This window comes from Caenorhabditis remanei, chromosome I, assembly GCF_010183535.1.
Source record: "Caenorhabditis remanei strain PX506 chromosome I, whole genome shotgun sequence".
Classification (NCBI taxonomy): Eukaryota; Metazoa; Nematoda; class Chromadorea; order Rhabditida; family Rhabditidae; genus Caenorhabditis; species Caenorhabditis remanei.
The window spans coordinates 7,110,993-7,130,336 of record NC_071328.1 but is presented as its reverse complement, the minus strand read 5'-3'; the positions used below and the strand labels follow the sequence as shown (position 1 = coordinate 7,130,336).

The 19,344-nt window shown below is 36.6% G+C and overlaps 5 protein-coding genes across 5 annotated transcripts; 1 reads left to right on the top strand and 4 right to left on the bottom strand.

The window, feature by feature from the left end:
- Nucleotides 1–12: 12 nt before the first annotated feature.
- Nucleotides 13–3,471, bottom strand: GCK72_001373 (uncharacterized protein; the record flags this gene model as incomplete). The annotated part of the gene is made up of 9 exons (XM_003105070.2): nucleotides 13–331; nucleotides 650–732; nucleotides 1,510–1,632; nucleotides 1,684–1,770; nucleotides 1,970–2,051; nucleotides 2,113–2,175; nucleotides 2,274–2,359; nucleotides 2,424–2,549; nucleotides 3,385–3,471. The coding sequence occupies 9 exons, from the start codon at nucleotides 3,469–3,471 to the stop codon at nucleotides 13–15; spliced, it is 1,056 nt and encodes a 351-aa protein (XP_003105118.2).
- Nucleotides 3,472–4,073: 602 nt separating this feature from the next.
- GCK72_001372 (uncharacterized protein) lies at nucleotides 4,074–5,531 on the bottom strand (the record flags this gene model as incomplete). The annotated part of the gene is made up of 5 exons (XM_003105029.2): nucleotides 4,074–4,256; nucleotides 4,539–4,629; nucleotides 4,697–5,190; nucleotides 5,372–5,444; nucleotides 5,491–5,531. The coding sequence occupies 5 exons, from the start codon at nucleotides 5,529–5,531 to the stop codon at nucleotides 4,074–4,076; spliced, it is 882 nt and encodes a 293-aa protein (XP_003105077.2).
- Nucleotides 5,532–9,999: 4,468 nt separating this feature from the next.
- On the bottom strand, nucleotides 10,000–11,070 carry GCK72_001371 (uncharacterized protein; the record flags this gene model as incomplete). The annotated part of the gene is made up of 4 exons (XM_003105057.2): nucleotides 10,000–10,071; nucleotides 10,169–10,528; nucleotides 10,617–10,928; nucleotides 10,981–11,070. 4 exons carry the CDS (start codon nucleotides 11,068–11,070, stop codon nucleotides 10,000–10,002), a joined length of 834 nt encoding a protein of 277 aa, XP_003105105.2.
- A 650-nt stretch (nucleotides 11,071–11,720) lies between these two features.
- Nucleotides 11,721–12,675, top strand: GCK72_001370 (uncharacterized protein; the record flags this gene model as incomplete). Its single annotated transcript, XM_003105071.2, has 5 exons — nucleotides 11,721–11,824; nucleotides 11,903–11,994; nucleotides 12,043–12,117; nucleotides 12,166–12,551; nucleotides 12,595–12,675. 5 exons carry the CDS (start codon nucleotides 11,721–11,723, stop codon nucleotides 12,673–12,675), a joined length of 738 nt encoding a protein of 245 aa, XP_003105119.2.
- GCK72_001369 (uncharacterized protein) lies at nucleotides 12,326–14,206 on the bottom strand (the record flags this gene model as incomplete). The annotated part of the gene is made up of 2 exons (XM_053722936.1): nucleotides 12,326–12,480; nucleotides 14,125–14,206. The coding sequence occupies 2 exons, from the start codon at nucleotides 14,204–14,206 to the stop codon at nucleotides 12,326–12,328; spliced, it is 237 nt and encodes a 78-aa protein (XP_053591581.1).
- Between the last annotated feature and the right edge of the window lie 5,138 nt (nucleotides 14,207–19,344).

The window sequence follows — 19,344 nt, the reverse complement described above, 5'->3', positions numbered from 1 at the left end:
TTATTAATAGTCTCAGAACAAGGAGAAGACACCTGAAGCAACGATTAAGAGAAGCGGCACGAGGAAGACGTGATTGGCAGAAGGAGAAGAATTAGAGGAAGAGGAAGAAAATGAAGACGTCGGAGATGTCTCGAGACGAGCTTGATTCTCTCGTTTCAATCGGAACGATGTTCGGACAGCTATTGGAGGTGAGATGTCGGAGACGTCTATCGATGAACTGAAGGGGTCAGATACTGGAGTTTCCGGGTGATGACGACGTTCTCTGCCACGGCACGATGGTTGAGAGCAAGTGACACAGACGTGGAGGTTACAGAAGATATTCACTTCATTACTGAAAAAAAATAATTATGAAAAACTGGGAAACCTCTTTTATCGATTTGTTATACTTTAGGTAATGAGTGTCTGGCTGCCAAACTTCGGTAACCGAATGCATTCAAATGTTGGAAGTCACTTTAACTATACAGTATCCGAAATTCTTACAAACGACTCTTAGTCTTTTTTTTGCAAATCTGCACCATTCAATTGAAAAAAGTTCACCTTGACTTTTATCCAAATCGAACAAAGAACACAAAGAAAAGTTGTTTTTCTTTTTTGTCTCTCCAAAATGTCAAGGTTCAAGTAGTGGAATGGAAGTGGTTAAGAAGCTTACCTCGTAGGGAATGCCCACGCTTTGATGTGGTTGTAGAAAATGGTTTTTCCGTCACGACGAGACACTTCAAAGTCACCCCACACCTGGAAAATGGGTGATTTATGGTATAGTAGACGAATATTTGAACGGCGCGCAATTTTTTGAGTTACCGTAAGACCTGTAATAAAGGGGCAACCAACGGAGTCCGTTCAAAGCAGAGTTGAGCGGAAAGCTGTTTTTGAAATGGCGGAAGGCGGAAGGCGGAATTCCGCTCAACTTGGGTTTAAAGCGGTATATCTTGGTTCCTAAAATAGTTATCAAAAAGTTGTCGACTGACAAATTGTAGTTCGATATCAACAGTATATTTATGTGGTTGTAAAATTTGTTTTTAACAATTCTATAGTCAGTAGAGGTGTTGTGCTCCAAGCAATTGCTAGTGGGTGCGTCAACTTCTGAACTTAGAAGGTTTTTTTTAAATTCCAGAAGGTATCCAAAAAATCTGAATGCTTGAATAACCCAGCAGTCTGTTTCAGAAACATTACGGCAATGAATAAAAAACAATAATAATTTGAAGTTTTTGATAAAATTCACTTCGAGAATGGTTAGCACACAGGGCACACAGGAAATTCGTTTCAAATCTGTTTTTGCGGGATCACCGAAGCCAGGAAATTTGAATTATGTCAACCACTACCGTAACCTTAATATATGCGTTTCTAGAACAATTCCAGCGCGCCCTGTGGTCATGGCAAATCAGTTCTATCATACTTCACTGCAACTTGACAGTAAGTGTTAACAACAGATTTACATTTCCATGTTTTCTCAAATTATTTACTTTTGACTAGTACTTTCTTCGGAAGTAGCATTTGAAGAATACCCCATACCTCTCCGGAAGTCTGCAGAGAGCATCCTTGAGAATCCGATAACGGCAGTTCCGAGATCCCATCATTTGCCCAACACCGTCCGATTCGTCCATTTTGATCATCTTTCATTTCAACAGTATACGTCTGTAAAAGTGTTGCTTTTTCGGAAACTTTCACTCATTTCCCTATACTTACCACTTTGTCTCCGACTGCCAATGGACGTTGCAATTGTTTGGCGTCAAGGCTTGCGCCATCGAGGACGCGTACGCGGTAGTCAACCGTCTGGAAATATTGGGAATTGAGAAGACAAACAAGCAAATAGACAAGAATTTTGATTTCTAAATGAGGTCTGATTTGAGAATAAAATTCTAAAAGCAATCCTATTTTAAACTCAAAGTTATAACTGAAACCTATAAATGACATCCTTCAGAACAAAATGAAACAAAGCTAAATAGTATTTTAACACAAAAGTTCGCATTACCTGATTATTCAGAATACTACTTGCGGTCGTGGCATCCGAATTTATCGTAATTCCTCCGAAGGATACTGTAACTTGTGATTCTCTGCAAACAGCACAATTAATGAAACTTTTCTGAACGTAAGTTAGTGAATAACAATCCTTACTTTGGTACAGGCGCTGCTGGAATGCAAGTTAGGAGAAACCTTTTGTCAGTTTCCACGTTGAAGCTGAAATTTTCATCGTGATTTTCATCGGAAAAGTTCCCAAACTCAAATTCCCTAAATGCCTAAATGCATGCCCACTTGTCTAGCTGGCCCCGACTCACTCATTATTCGAACCCATGACAACTTCAATTTCATTTTCTAGGTTTCCCTCTCCGTTCTCCTTCGTTGAGCATCCTTTCAATGGAATCTAAACAAATATTATAATCCACTTATTTTTTTTTTTCAATCCTATTTACAAATAGACCACTGACCTTCAACTGATATTTCGTATCTGGTTGTAATGTTCCATTTGCATAAATACACTTTGGATGGCCTGAACGACTTTGTATTGTGCCATGAAATACTTCGTCAAATTTGATTTTTAGAAGAAAGTCTGTCTGAAAAAGAGAAGGATTAGCATGGAAGAGGTTAGGGGAAAAAATCTAAAACTGACATTGAACCTTCAAGTTAATAGTCTTGACTCATAGTATTAGCCTGGTTTAATCTCTATTCTACTGCCCACCTGTTCGCTCATCAAATTGAGAACAGATTTTTTGAGAAAAGGACAAAAGAGGGACCTTGGATTATGACTAGGGTTTTTAGTCATTTTGAAGAACTTGATACTGAATATTACAAGCTTCATATTTTTTTAATACAAAAGAGATTACCAAAAATGTCTTATAAAACATTAAAAATATATTATCTACGTTGCGACAAGATGGAAAAAATTTCAGCTAGAAAACGTTTCTCAACAAAATTAAACAAGATTCAACAAATAAGACAAGATGAACAATTTTCGGATCGACGTCGAGTGAATGTCATTGAAATATGAATACAGTATCTGCATCTTGAATGCTCAACTTAACATTTTCAGATAAAACATTTAAAACTCGGGATTGTTGGAATTTGGAAAGACATTGTCCAATACTAATTAGTAAGCCATGCCGAAGTCTGCTTCCAAATAAGATAGATTTTTTCTTAACAACTTTAAACTATTTGTCAATTGTTTCCAGTTCTATATAAAAAATGCCCCGATTTAAATGCCACAAAAACGTAAAGGAAAAAATATGATTTATTGATATTGGATATGCAGATAAAAATTGTCATTGGGATTAAGAGAGGTACGAGCATAAAATTACGAGCAAGAGGGAATCACATGGCAAAGAATATACTGGACACTCAAGGCTTGGAAAGACTAAGGACTAAAAAGAAAAGAGAGTAAGAAGAGCCTACCTTATCACATGCAATAGAAGTGTCAACTATGGCCACAGATTGAATAAACGGAAGGACCGCCCAACCGATGATCCACAGAAGAATCATGAGGGGCCCAACTTGAATCAATAAGTTCTCAAACTTTTTCGAGAATCTATGCCAGAATACCAACACAAAATAATATGATTCCTTGTGTTGGATGGGCGGGCTGAATAGAGAATAGAAGACGTGGGAAGACGAAGAAGATGGCGGAGTATAATTGGAGCGACGCAACGCATACAGAGCGGTGAAAAGGGGAGGGATACAAAAAAAAGAGAAGGAGGAGGATAGTAATGACATGTTACTGTAGAAGGACAACTACCTAATTATATGGGCATCATCCATGACGAGAAAAAGAGAAAGACTTCTTATAAGTGACTTCTTACGCAATTTGCTACTTTCCCCTATTTTTTGAGGTCTAGAGGACAAAAAAGAAGGAAGAACGGGCCTTCTGATGTCAAAAGTCAAATTATCATTTTTATACTGTATGGGGGATTCGGCGAAAGTAGAATCATGATTGGTTAAATATGAAATTGACGCTTTTTGATACATCAAGGAACTGTATTTTCAAAGAAGTTTCAATTTTTCTGAGCCCGAATGAAGAAAATAACGTCTTTCAAAGTACCATGCCATTACAAAGAACTAAATGACAAGTATTCTGCATGTTTATCTTAATTCGGTGATTCTGGAGAAGGTGGGACTTCCGCAGGAGCTGGTACGGGTCGTAGTAACATAATTGATGTTTCCCTTTGATCCTTGGCGTTCCTCTCTGTCCGAACAGCTATTCCATTAGTCATGTGATAGTCGATTAGTTCAGTTATGTTGTTAAACTCATGATCACGAGTACGGACTCTCTGGAAAATAATTAATTTTATAGTGGGAATACGGAGCAGAGCCAAATATTCTGAATAGCTACAGTTTTTAGAAAAAAAACCATTTTTTGACAATTAGAAACACTGTGGCACACTGAAGAACTGAGAGTTCCGAATTCCTAATCACTTTGACCATTACAGTATGAGAAATCGATTCAATCTCATTCTAGAACTGTACTATTATACTTGAAAAAGAATGTTAAAAAACATTACTACCGAAAACAACTTATTGCACAAGAACGAAAGGAAACGTAATTGACTTACCATTTGATGATCTAATAGTATCAAATGTTTGTGATCTCCATCAGTTGTCAAACCACTCAGCACAAACTTTCCAGAAGTGTGGTCACTTTGTCTGAATATTGTTTATTATCATCAGTCAACAGTCTTCATCTGCACTTTTGAAATGCATCTATACTAACCGTACTAAAAAGTCTCCAGCCGTTGTCAACAAGCTTTGTGCATCATCTCTTGACAAATGGCCATGAAACCATACTTTTCCAACAACATCATCCGAAACTTGTCTATGACTTCCAACGGGAGACTGACGAACCAAATTAACAATTCTTCCCTCCGCAGGCACTTCTGGTTTCACAAATCCATCGTCACTTGGAGTGCTTGAAGTCGATGGTGTCCCTCGAGTATCAGTCATGCTCACATTAATCGCTGCGATCAAAGTATCGACTAACTTCTGAGCATCTTTACTTGATAAAACATGACATCTTCTATCAGTTCCATCTTTATTCTTTGCAATGTATCCAAACATATTTGAGTTTTCTCCTCTTCCACGGCATCCAAATGAGAAATAAGTTATCGGATGACGTTGAATAAGTCTGTTTTTCTTGATAACTTTCACCATTTTGGAGGATATATTCAGGTCAACAACATAGTTTTCTTCTTTCACTTCACCAATTATCTGAAATTTCGAAAGTTTAAAAAAAAGATAGAAACTTAAAAATTGTCAACTTTTACGAAAAATAAACAGTTTTAGACAAATTCTGAAAGTTTAGAAAAGTATTTCTTCTATGCTGTTACTTTTACACTTTCTGTTTTCTTTTTCTTCAAACTAGATATCATTCAAAAATCAATTGACTTACTCGTCCAACAATCGGATTAATTTCTTGTGCTTCACATTGTCCGACAGTTGCTGCCACGTGTTGAATGCATTCTCTGGAATATCGTACAATGAAAATTAATGTTTTATCTTTAAACTTACGCGACAACTTGTGATCTCATCTGGGAGACCACTGAATTCATGGATTCGATGACGGGGACACTGCCGAGATACTGAAATTAATTGTTTTTTTTCTGATAAACTTTTATCCGATATAACTCAATTAATCCAATTCTATAAGTTTGTTTTGACACCTCTTGAATAAGTTTCAGGTATTTTGTTGTACATAAATATTCATTTGTTTAATTTCTGTCAAATGGCCTCGACTAAAATAGCCAGGTCGTTCGTGTTGTATTGAGTTAGGTTTGAATGTTCATCTTAAGTTTTTTAGTTATTTTCTTCTTTTTCTGGCTCTGTTGCTTTCTTTCATAACTTCAATTGACCGAAAACTCGTACAGGTTATCAGTTCCTTTTTCAATTGATTAAATCAATAAAGAGTTTCGAAAATCGAAAGAAAAACTTACAACAGCGGCCAGGGTGACCCCAGAGCTCCGGAGCTCTTGAGAGAACCTCGGATCAACATCAGGCATCCTTCTGATCCGTTTTCTCGGAGGTTGAATGTTATCAGAAATGATTGTAGAGTTGATAAACCAGCAATAGGTTAGAAACTGCTGAAGAGTGAAAATACGCTAAACGGAACGAGAACATTGAAGAGATTGTTGTTTGACAAGAGACTTCAGAGAAAGAAGAAAGATAAAATGAAAAGAAGAGACGGAGAGAAGCATGAGAATTGTCGGCTGACGGAGTGGAAATAGAGAGGAAAAGAAAGAGATTAGACAACTGAGATAGCTCCCTTTTATGTGACGGAGAGTATGAGTCATTCTCTTTTTCTCTCTGAAAATAAGTTTGCATACTAATGGAAAAGGTAGTAATCAGATAGACGCATGAGAGAGAAAGTGTACTTTGATCCAGATGACTTTGCATGTTTATATCTTGACACATGTCGTATGGAATCGAATGAAAATTCTGCAGAGAGGTCGAGACATTAGTCAGATATCATGGGTCTAATTTAAGATGCGAAGGTCATGAATTGATACAAATTCTGTTTATCTCCGAGAGTCAGTTGTCATCACTTGTTCACCCGAATGTGCTTGAAATTCGCGGAAAGCATGTTCTGGCTAGAAAAAATAACTGGGTTTTACGGTCTACATTTTGAGTTTTGATCCAGCATAGAAACTACTAAAAAGAAATAAAACTACGTTGACCTTTGAAAAAAGTGTACAACTTGTTTTGAGCCGGAAGTTTGAAGTTTTGTATTGTCAGACGTTGTTGATTATTTAGAAAGAAAAATGTGAGCGAATTCAGATTCTCAAGAATAGTTTTCTTGGAGTCTTTAGATTCTCAAGATTATTCCAAGACTCGCTGAGAATTCTTCGAAAAAATAACTGTCAAGGGAAAATATTTAAAATTAGTCTAGCTTACTTTTCAGTCTCATGGTGAACTTTTCTTTATAATTTTTATAAAAGCAAATGACACACACAACTCAGAACTCAAATTTCCAATTCAATACAAACCTGCAATGCGACTCTTCGGATATATGAACTCGCACCTTCAAACAATACTAATCTGGAAAAAAGCTTTTTATATTCTTTTAAAAGATTAAGTTATTATAATCTCTGCCTGTTTAAGTTGTATGACACTCGCATACCACTTATCAAACCAGACAACAAGTCGCTTATTTAATGAAAAGAATGAGTCATTTTGGAAATGTTAGTTTGATTACAAATGACCAAACGACTAAAAAGTACGAAGATAAGACCCAGAGGAAAAGGGTGAACACTGTGTGAGGAATTATGGAGACTCATCCCTGAAATTGACGAGTTAAAGGGGGACTGAAGTATTCCAAAAATCGAGATTTTTTATATGGATTGACTCAGAATTTTATAGAAAAAAGAAAAGTCTCTTGGAGCCAGGTCCGAAAAGCAGTCTAAAGCGAGTTATGAGGCCTCAAAGTGTCAAAAAAGGGTCTCTCGCATGGAATTTTTTCATTTTATTTCAACGTAAAATTCTCTCGCCGTGCAGAGGAAAAATGTGAAAATTGAGAGAATAATGCCGTGAACTCTCTTATATCTACTTTCCCTCATGTTCAATTGAGGAAGTGCCTCCATGATTATGAAGTCATTGGTTGGAATTGACCTTGATAACACAACAGAACAATATCATTACTGTGATTGATTACTGTGAATGATTACTGTGTGAATGATTTCTTACTTTTGTAAGAGATCACGAAAAACTGCGTCAAAGAATGAGTGGAGATTCACAATTCTTCAAATAGCAAAGGAGAAAGTCGCGTCGGAATACGTTCAGAGAACGGACACTGAACAATCTGAACTAGATGCAAGAGCTGAAGCAGAAAGAGAGATGTATGCACAGTCTAATCCCTGAACGTTATCTTTAGTTTTTTCTTTTTTTTTCGTAAAAATTGTTGTTTTCCTACGTCACAGTCGTTCTGTTGTGTTATCAAGGTCAATTCCAACCAATGACTTCATAATCATGGAGGCACTTCCTCAATTGAACATGAGGGAAAGTAGATATAAGAGAGTTCACGGCATTATTCTCTCAATTTTCACATTTTTCCTCTGCACGGCGAGAGAATTTTACGTTGAAATTTAATGAAAAAATTCCATGCGAGAGACCCTTTTTTGACACTTTGAGGCCTTATAACTCGCTTTAGACTAATTTTCGGACCTGGCTCCAAGAGACTTTTCTCTTTTCTATAAAATTCTGAGTCGATCCATATAAAAAATCTCAATTTTTGGAATACTTCAGTCCCCCTTTAAGAGAGGTATAGGGAGGGCTGGAAGTATAGGGAGACTTTATAAGTAAAACGTAATTATACAAAAGTTACTTATTATATTAATGGAGAACTAAAACCCATTCTGAAATTAAAAAGTTTGGAATGAGCATTACATAAAATCTTACAGTCTGAAAATTGAAAGAAAAAGAGTCTATAAGGTTCAGAATAAAATTGGACCGACAAAAGAGACAATCTGAACTGAACGTTTTCAACAAGCTGCTCCACTAAAAGAGTTGTTTTTCTATTTGCTCTCTCACTCTTTATTGCAGAGCCCGGAGGCAAACGAGTTGAGTCATTGAAGAATGAGTATGTATACTTGAAAAGGAGTATAAAAAATAAAGCAAAATAAAGGAAATGTGAGGGAACAAAGAGCTGTTATTTAGTAGAACAGGAGCAGGAAGGAAGTAGGAAATTGTGAATGTTATTATTCAGACAATGTGGGTGTTTGACGAAAATTAAGTGGTGATGAGTGACTACATCTGATGAAATAGACTATCAACCTGAAGCCAAATAGTACAAAATTATGGTGAGTTTTACTAAATAAAGGTAATCAGGGTTTCCATCAGCTCAACTACTTATGCTCCGATAAAAGATAAAAGTGGGAAAAAAAATTTTATAGAAAACTCAAACTTTTTGGATTTTAGGTATTCTAGAATGCAAGATCTATCGGAATAAATTTAAGCAATTGGCTTCTCATCCAGATTTCATACTCAATCAAAAAAAAATTCTAAAAAGTAAGAAAACTCTACTCTTTCTCCATAATCTTTTTCTCCATTTCTTCTGATTTTAATTCAAAATTTCATGAAACTAGAGAGTATAAAACTATAATCTATTCGCAGAAGTCAGCTCAAGTACCCACATTTCTAACGTGATATTTTCAATTTTCCGTTTTTTTCTCGTGAGAGCTCATGAGTCATTCGTAACAGAAAAGGGGAGGATCAGGATGCACATATAAATACTAATGAAAAATAAATGGGAAATAGATTGAAATGTATCGAGGGATATATATGACACATCAAGAGAGCACATACGGATGAATGATGAAAAATCTCAAAATGTTGTTTGATTTTTGTAGGCTAGAAAAGGTAGGGTGGTGTGACTCAAATTGTCTAATGGGCTTCAAATTTGAGGAGGGATTCGGGAATGCGATTTTTATAAAATTTTAGAATTTTAGAGAATGAAATATTCAGAATCAAAGTGTTAGGCTCTTTAGATCTTGCGTAGTTTACCACAGCTGTGAGCTTGTACTCTCGATCACACGTTAATAAAAAAGTATTTAGTCTTTTTTAAGTTATGAAATGGAAAAAAAACTCTCAAACATCAATCGATAACCGTTTCTCTCATCAATATGAATCCTTGTATGGAAAGTAAACTTACGAGAAGTTTATTGTACTGTTTGTTTATTCAAACAGACTGACCAACCGAGTATTAAAACACAAGAAAACCGAGAAAATATTTATTTATTGTTAGAACTATTATTATTATATATACACGTATTCCTGGGATATGTGACGAGACTCTGGTGTCAGATGATGTAGATTAATTAAGTAAGACTCATGGGAAAATGTTGAGAAAAAACAGCGAAACAGGTAATGAGAGAATATAAATGAAATAGAAAATAAAAAAAGAAAATCAGAAGAACACACGGACATGGAAAAATGGTACAATTGAGAATGGGAATATAAAGTCAAAATTTGCGGAAAAGAGAACAAAAAAGGAGAAAACCAGAAAACATGAAAATTTCGAAAACCGAATCACTGAAGCATCCAATCTGGAGGCTGAACGAAGAATACTCCACCATCTGTTGCGCAGTACGTTGGACAAACCTGGAAGAAGAAAATAGCAGTTTTATAGATTTTTAGAAAATTATTCTGAAGCATTTTCTCTTAAAAACGATTCAAAAATGAAATTTCAGCTACTCACCCCTCTCTTTCCTTCCTCTCCTCTCTCGCCAATAAGTCCTTCTGCTCCAGCAGCTCCATCATTTCCAGGGAATCCAGGCTTTCCTTTCTTCCCACGTGGTCCTTGTGCTCCCATTGGTCCATCAATTCCAGGCATTCCAGACGGTCCAGGTGGTCCGAATTCTCCTTCTTCTCCGATTGGTCCCGCTGGTCCAGGAATGAATGGTTTAGGAGTGGCATCTGCTCCAGGATCACCCATTTCACCATCCAATCCAGAGATTCCTTGTGGTCCAATTGGTCCTTTCTGACCCATTTTTCCATTTTCACCTCGAATTCCGTTCTTGCCAGGAATTCCTGTTTTACCCGTGTCTCCTTTGATTCCCTAAGAATTAAAAGTACAATAATCATAAGCTCAAAAAGTGATATAGACCTGAATATTTCTGAATAACCCTAATTGAAAATGAGCTTACCGTAATTCCAGTCGTTCCTTGAATTCCTCTCGGACAAGGGTCAGCACACAACGATTTGTAATCCACTGGTGGTTCACATGGAAGACGTGCAGGTAGTCCTGGAGCACCTTCCGATCCTTTTGGTCCAGGTAATCCATCTCTTCCAGATAGACCTGGTGGTCCTTGCGGATGACGACATTCACATACTCTTTCATGGGCAGATTGTCCGGTTTCCCGAAGGAAATCGTCAACTTCGTCACGTTTTTGACGAGTAATATTTTGGAATTGACTTCCGATGTCAGATAGCATTCCTTTTATTTCGAAGGCACTTTCCTGTAAAACCAAACTATGAATAAACTAGTTCTCAAAATATTTTAGAATTCACCTGACAATATGTGGCATCATTTACAGTATTTTGAATGGATGGACGAAGAATTGAAGCTAATGGATGAACAGAAATAAGGAAAGAAGACATTGTTGATAACGAAATGAATAGAGAAACTATTATAATCGAGGCATATGCCGTTTCTCGAGCATTCTCGTTCATTGTAACCGAGTTGCGGAAGGCTGAAAGTTGTATGTGTTTGTGGAGGAAAATGGGGACAGAAACAGTTTGAATAAAATAAAAACGAGTAAATGAGAAGAAATAAATCAAAGAGTGGTTTGAAACTTCTAAAACTAGATAGAACACTCAAAATATTCTTATCAGAAGAAAAAAGAAAACTAAAGGGAAACAACGGAAAAACCGTCGGGAATACACGAAAACGAAAGCGATTATGTGATGAGAGTGACCCAAAAACACGGATCTCTCTCTTCGTTTCTCTCTCTCTTTCTCCCGGTCACTTTCTCCTTTTTTGCTTCTCCCTTTTTTCTCTATCATCATCATCAGTAATTAGAAGAATCTGGAGAATCATGAGAATGATTAAAGGGATTGTTCAGTCTTGAATACATTCGGAAAAGTGGAAAGTCCATTTACTCGTTTTTGAAGAATTGAGGGTATAAAATGAGACAGTATACACAGAATTTCTAAAAAATGCCGAGATGAAGATGCTAATGTTCTCAGTCTCATGTCCACTAGTATTCTTGATTTACCACTTTTTTCAAATTTTACATGAGATTTCAAGCATGGATGATGGTTTTATTTATGCTAATGAAGAATACAAAAGTAGAATGAAGAGTTTGACCAAAGAATTGACTGAGCTGGAACTGAACAAAAGAAGGGAGAAAAGGTATTTTTGTTTTGTGAGAAAAATTTAAGAACAAGATTCAATTCTTTGTAAATTTTCTAGTAAAGAAGTTAATTTCAGAGGTTATTCTTCACACCCAAGTATTTGCTCTTGCTCAATTTCTGTATCGCAGAAATGCCCGATTGGAAAGAAGGGAGCAACTGGAGAACCAGGTAAGCTTTTATGAAACATTTCAAGTGATTTTCTCAGTAAGAATTTAGGTCTGGATGGCTTACCAGGCACAAACGGAATCAATGGTATGGACGGAGATAATGGGCACAGTAATATGGATATTGGTCAGTACATCTTATTTTCCGTCCCTCAGAAATTGTAAAATATTTCAGATATGTCACCTACGGGTTGCATCCGTTGCCCTGCTGGCCCTCCAGGCTCACCAGGAGATTTAGGGTCACCTGGAGAGCCTGGTTTCCCTGGCCAACCTGGAGCACCAGGCCCCGACGGAGCAGACACAATAGGTCCGGTTGGCCCGCCTGGTTTACCAGGTCACAGTGGAATAGATGGAGGTCCTGGAGAGCCTGGGATGGATGGAATGGATGCAGTGAGAATTATATCTGCACCAGGGAAACAAGGAAGACGAGGAGATGAAGGATGTAGAGGGTCCAAAGGGTCTCCAGGAGCAGTTGGGAAAGCAGGTGAACCTGGAAAAGTTGGAGAATCTGGAGAAAGTGGGCTGAAAGGGATTGATGGGAGATCAGGGGCTCCCGGGAAGGTATGTTGTAGAGTGCACCTTGTGATAAAGTAACGATTTTCAGATTGGTTCGCCTGGGCTTCCAGGTAAAGATGGTACGTATTGCAGATGTCCAGAGCGTAATCGTTATGATATTTTGAACTGATACAATAAATACAAATCATCTAATATAAATTATCAATTTGAAAAGTTCAAAGTTGACCAGGAAATCTGAATAAAGTTTGAAGAAAAATTTATGATAAATTGGTCATCATAGTTCTCGAGACATCCTTCCTCCCATCATGTCTTTTACTCTATTGGTTCAAATATCGTATGTCATGGCTCCTCTCATTTTCTTTTTTTCTTTTCCCCCGCCCGTCTTTCTTTCCACGTTTCCCATATTTCGTACGTTCATCTCAATGTTTTTATTTCTCATTCCCGTTGTGTCATCTGAATGAAAAAAAAAAGAATAAATGCCCTGAATGCGTTCAGGTTCACATTGTTTTTCAGCCTAGCCTTCCGTTTATTGTTATTTAGGGATTTCAGTTTTTTTGTGTTTTCGAATTGAGCACTTTTGATTATTAAATTGAATTGAAAATCGGTTACCCGAAGGGAGATATCATTTTAGACTTCTGGTTTCGCAAGAGGAATTTAAAATCAAGAAAAGTGTTCTATGTCTTTGTGAATGTTGATTTTTTTTTCGTTTTTTCATTAAGATTTGTTTATAGATGAAATGAGAACAAAGAGGCCACCATCCTCGGAAAACATTTATTTTCGGAGTGAAAAATCATGAAAATCTTCCAGTTATTTTGCTCTCTAACAGTCAAAACTTTCCCTTGAGTTAGGTATTTTTGATAATAAAATGAATCCATGAGAAAGTAATTGAATTCTCGCTAAACCGAAATAAAAAGTTCCAAATCCTCTCTTTTCCAACCAACTCCTTTTATCCTTTCCATTCGGAAAACTTCTCCTAATTTAAAATTCAGTCAATTAAATGAATGAAAAATAGTGTGTGATAAACTAGAGACGCAGACAGAAAAAGGAAAAAGAAGAGATGAATTTATGTGAGTCTTTCCGTTTTACCCATTATAGGAAATCCTGGATTTTCTTTTTTTGGATTCTTTTTCGTCGGTAAATCGGAAGCGTCCTTTTCTACGAGGCTAGAGAATATCAAATTTCGAAATGTTTGACCTGCCAAAGGTAGAATCTATTTTGTATTATTTTTTGTGAGTTTTGGTTTCGACCTTTTTGACACTTACCTTCCCAATAAGTTAAAAACCCACTAAAAATAAAACCGTTATCTTGTTTTTATTGTAAGTTTTCACCGTTCCAGTGGAAAGGTTTATAGATCAAGATTGTGTTTGCTGTGAAGCTATTCATATAGTTTTTACCTCTTCAATAGTATTAAAATTTTCGAATTGTGGATATTTTCTTGACGACTAACTGATGAATGGACACTGTCCATAGTGACAGCCGAAAACTTGAACTCACGGAAAATATTTCGGTTTTGGTTATAGCCAGAAGAGTTTAGAAGAATCCGAATAGACCACGAACATCTCATTCTAATCAAGGGCCCGGCCCGTACAAACATGAGCAAAATTTCCAAACGACTAACCTTCTTCTTCTTCTTCATTTCGTCCAACATTAAAAATGTCACATTCAATAGGAATCTCTTCTTTTCTACTCATTCCAAACATATTTACATATACATATCCGTCGTTGTGTCTTCTTCTTCTTCACGTCTTCTGTCATCTTCTGCTTCTTATACTTCTGTTTCCTCTTCTTTTTTATTTTCAGTCCTCTTCGGCTTCTCTTTTTTCTCTTTTTCTCTCTTCTTTCGCCCCCAATTAATGAGCTTTTTACGTCTCCTGTGTGTGTGTAAATTTGAAACTCGTTGTCGTCGTTGTTTTGTTGGCCAAGTTTAGAATTTCAGAGGGACTTGATGAGTTTGACGATGAACAAGAAGTTGTAGAAGTATAAGAAGAAGAAGGAGTCAGAAGACGTCGGGAGGAAAAAGAAGAAGTAGAAGGAGATGATGATGATGATGGCAAGTGACAAGTTGTTGGCAGAGCACACAGAGACAAAGTGAAAGTCCTTACCTTCACATTCTTCACTTTTATTTATTTTTCACGTTTTCGTTGGACTTTTAAAAATACTGGGTCACTTTTGCATTTCTTTCAGAACTCCACCGTTTTTTTGAGAGTTCTGCAGTTTTTGTAGTTGTAACTGTTTCAGAATTCATCAAGATAAACAGTGTGAGCCCATCAATTCGTTTAACTTTATCAGTCGAGTCTGTTATAATTTGGAATTATCTGATTCGGTCAATGTCATCCGTGTAGTTTGAATCTCCACTATCATCATTCTGGTTTGAACAGTTTTCTTCTTCTCATTCTTTTCGAGTATCATTGATTTCTTTCCCACTCCAACTTCTTACGAAACTTCTTCTCTGGGCACACAACTCCATTTTTCGAAATACTTAATTGATAGGTATACTCTCTCTTTGCTCGAGAAGAAGAAATCCGCGTGTTGTTGTATTCGAGAGCTCACTTCGAAAGCTCTCACCATAGGCAACTTCTTCTTCTTCTTCAACTTCACTCCTTAGTTACCATTTCTCTTTTTTCTCCTTTTTCCTATTTTTCTTTTTCGTAATCTACTCCTACTCAATACCACTTATTATACTCACAACTACTACAAAACAAGTATTTATTTGAAATCTAAATCATTTTGCTCCGCATTTCGATTTTCTCGTGCTTTTTAGTCATCAAAACTTCTGAATGTTAACTTTCGAGACCGAAAAGATGATCGAAAAAAAACGAAAACTGTAGTTTTAAGCCTCGACATAGTAGTCGGAATAATAGTGTCAAAAACGAGATATTTAGATCGAATAATTCCGACGAGAATAAACAATCCCTGCAAAAAAGGGGACCCTTCATTCATTTTCTTCACGGAGTTATGACATGGGACCGCAGTTATTTATTGGCACGCTCTTTTTTTGCTCAAAGGAAAGTGTAATTATTTATAGACAAGAGCATACAAAGTGCACACACTCAGATTCTGCACTTTTCATGCTCTTTTCGAAAAGTAACATGAAGTTTTGAGAATTTCAAACTAAACTCATCCGTTTTGAGTTCATTGAATCGGTGGGGATGCTACTGCGCTCTATCGATAAGTTTAAGATCATGAAGAGAGCGCAGATAATATCTCGCTTCTCTTCCTCTCGGAATAGGTTGAATCAGCAAGTGAATGGAGCAAGTTTTTGAACCAGCAACTGTTGATAAGCTGAAATTTCCATATAGACTCATTGTTGTTTCTGCTTCTTTCTCCATTTTCAGATTGAAAAAGAAACCCGTCGATCCCATTTTCCTGGTTGCAATTTCGGCAAGTTCCGGGGGTCCACTTCTGGTCCATAAGCATCCAAAAAAATTCGAATGAGAAAAAACCTTTTTTTTCTATTTCCGAGTGCAAATTAACAGGCTCCTCATCTCCCTCCAGATTCAGATGTACACACATGGGGTCCTTGACGTCTCTTGCTTCTCCCTTTTTTACTTGTCTCCTACTCATCCAATTTCGTGTGTCCAAAGTGTCGAATTTGTCAGTTTGTATGTGTGAGCATCTATGTGTTGACTAGGGTTTTTGTCTAACTGACTTTTTTCAAATTTATTTCATTACAGAAATATCGTTAACTTTAATAAAAACAAGTCGTTCCTTGTCCACATTGAATCTGAGAATGATGAGCACATGGGATGTCTCCAGGAGACCGACATCATACCATAATCCCACAAAGACATATCCTTAAAGAACCCATGTCTAGACATTTTATTTCTATTTGAATGATATCATTATCATCCTTACTCTTATTTTGGAACAAACTTTCCAATAAACATATTCATGCTCTAAACTTGAAAAAGAAGGTTTCTAATCCCAATTATGTTACAGTATGCCTAAAATATCAAATAATTGAGTTGCTCTCCAATTACCATATTTCCCATTTTCCACTTTCTCAATTTTCATTTCTTTTCTTGGAAAACCTTCTCGCCCTCCCTAATTAGTATCATTTCCAGGCCCACCCTCTCATCTTCTTTTCTCGAATCTTTTCTACCCGAATTCTTATTTTTTCACTTTTTTTTGATTTGTAGGTGTTGTGAAACCAAACTAAATACACGGACACAACGGAGTCTTTCACCAAAAATACGGAGTCTCCAGCCGCCGATCAAATGACAAGTGAAGCACCGGCTCTCACTCTATTCCATCATTTACGTGGGAATCAACTCATTAAACCGGTTAGTCTTTTTTTTTTAATTGGTTCGTATCGGGTAGAAGTTGCCAATGACAGTATCCAGCCATTTCAAGTTTGGCTTATCGGGGAAAGAGAGTGACACGACTCGGAGCATGGCAACAGCAAGAACTGAAAAGAAGTTGGTCAGAAATAACTGAAAAATAGTAATAAAAATTCTGAAGACAAATTCTGAAGACAAAAATCAAGAAAAAAACCAAACAAGTGGGCGGAGCGAAACTTGCTTTTGAATTGAATTCCTTCCTATCAGTCATAAAAACTCATCTTCTCTCTGTTCTTCTAGATCAAAAAGTGACGGTTTTTGTAGTTCTTGTGCTGTTTTTTCTGCCTCAAAATCAAAAAATTCCAGTTATTTTTCTTCCTCATTTACAGCCTCTGTTCCTTCTGATTCATTTCTCCTCCCCTCTCCTCATTTCTTTTTTCATTTCATTGTCACAAAACATTTTTGTCGCCATCGAACCAAACAACCAGAAAAAATTCCAGCTGCTTCTCATTTTCGTATATTCGGTCTGTATTTTGTGTCAAGAAAGAAGTTGGAAATTTTCTGAATTTTCTAATTTTGGAAAAAAATGTTTACACCTCGAGTCCTGGAAAGAAGTCCAGTCGGTGTTGGAGTTTGGCGGAAGGTTAGTTTTTGATTTTTTTAAATTAAAATTTTTCAGGTATTTTCTTCGTTTCTGGTTTTTTCTATTAGAGCGTACTTGCATCCAGGAACATTTCGGACCTCTTCTCAACCGAAATGGGTCTCATTTCCTTCCTTTTTCCTTTCTCATGGTGTCCTTCTTCCTGTATCCATTCTCTTCTTGCTACCTGTTTGTTCTTTGTTTTCAAGCAAAATGCATAGCCTTTCTGAAATGTTATTCTCTTTTAGTTCTCATCACTTTTGATAGATGAAGAGTTCGCAGAGATACGAGAGTTTATGTCTTCTCTGCGCCCTCTACTTTTTAATTTTCTAGCGATTCTTTGATCTTGAATCTCTCAGAACTAGAGAAAACTGCTTTTTTGGAATTCAGAAAACATCATCCCATTTCCTCTCTGTAACCCGATTCTGATCAATTTGCGCCTTTTCTTTTTTTCCAATTTTTTTGAAACATCCCATCGTAATAGGACACCATCCCAATGGTTCCGTAAGTGGTTCGTGTGTGTCTTCTGGCGTCAAAACGTCTTTTTCTGAGTCTTCTGAAGACGTCGTCCGTCGAAAATTGGTTTTAGAAGACGACATCCCTATGGAAGATTTGCATTCCATTTTCCCTATTCCCTTTTGATGTTTTTTGTTGACGGCATTCAATTTGGATTACCCTTCATTTTCAATTCTGAACTATTCTTCCTCTTACTTTTATTTCTCTAAAGTTCCCGGTTTTATTCAATTCGATTATCCAATTGTAATAGTTCGATAAGAATAAATCAAGAAGTAGAGGTCACAAAGAAGTCAGACACGGTAGCTTTCCTATGCTCTAAACCTGATAACAAAAAATCACTTGATCATTTTTGGAGTAAAACTTCAATTCAGAATTCTATTTTTTCATTTTGCAAAAACGTATTGCAGGTCAGAAAAAGTGACGAAATCAGTTTTATTTCATTTTGCCATTGTTGGAAAACAATCGACAGATACAAATTGTGCTGGAATTGAGTTTATTTTCAGTTTTTGAATACTGCGTTTTTGATCATACTTTATCACTTTTCTTTTTCTTTTCTAAAACTATTTGAACTATCAAAAAATGATTTTTGATTCCCATGAGACAAATTCAGTCAAAATTTATTTTTTAGTAATAGAAGATCAGGAAGGATGCACTAGGATTGAATTAGTCGAGGAAGAAAAAACTATGAAAGGAAATACTTATTTTTTAATACTTACTCTATCTAGCTTTCCGAGAATTCCATTTCAGACGTCTTCCCAGGATTTGGCCTATTTTTGGGTGGTTATTTGGGGATTGAAGCAGTTGATCGGAATCTGATTCTGAAAGAAAAGATATCAGATATCAGATAAAGATATCAGACAATCTCGTTTCTCTGCAATCTCTTCCTGCTATAGTCTTCCGACTAACTTTCAGCCAACCGGAAAATATTAATAAAAAATCATTTGGTTACTATAGAATCTATCTGAAAGTCTCAATTGGAAAACCTTCTGCACTACTTCCAGACTTCCATAAAACACTTCCTCATAACATTTTATTCGTTTCATATATTCTATTTTCAGATAATTCATCCCTTTTTCTCACGTACTTTTGCTCTTCCACCCATCCTTTTCCTTTTTCTTCTCCGATTTTCTGAATATCCATCAGCATGAAATACTCGGAAAACAAGAGAGAGTGGGCGGAGCTTGAGCACAAATTTGACACATTAGGACTCGGAGCGATAATTAGGAGATGCGAGAAATCAGAAGAAGGGAGAGATGAGAGTTTGTCAGGTTTTCTTGCCCCCGAAATCGTATCAAATATTCATTCATTTTCTCTAGAAAGGAAGAAAAAGTGTTTACGTCTCTTCTCCCTCCCACTCACATTACGTATTCCATTGGCTACTCCTCGTGAGTTAACCAAAAGA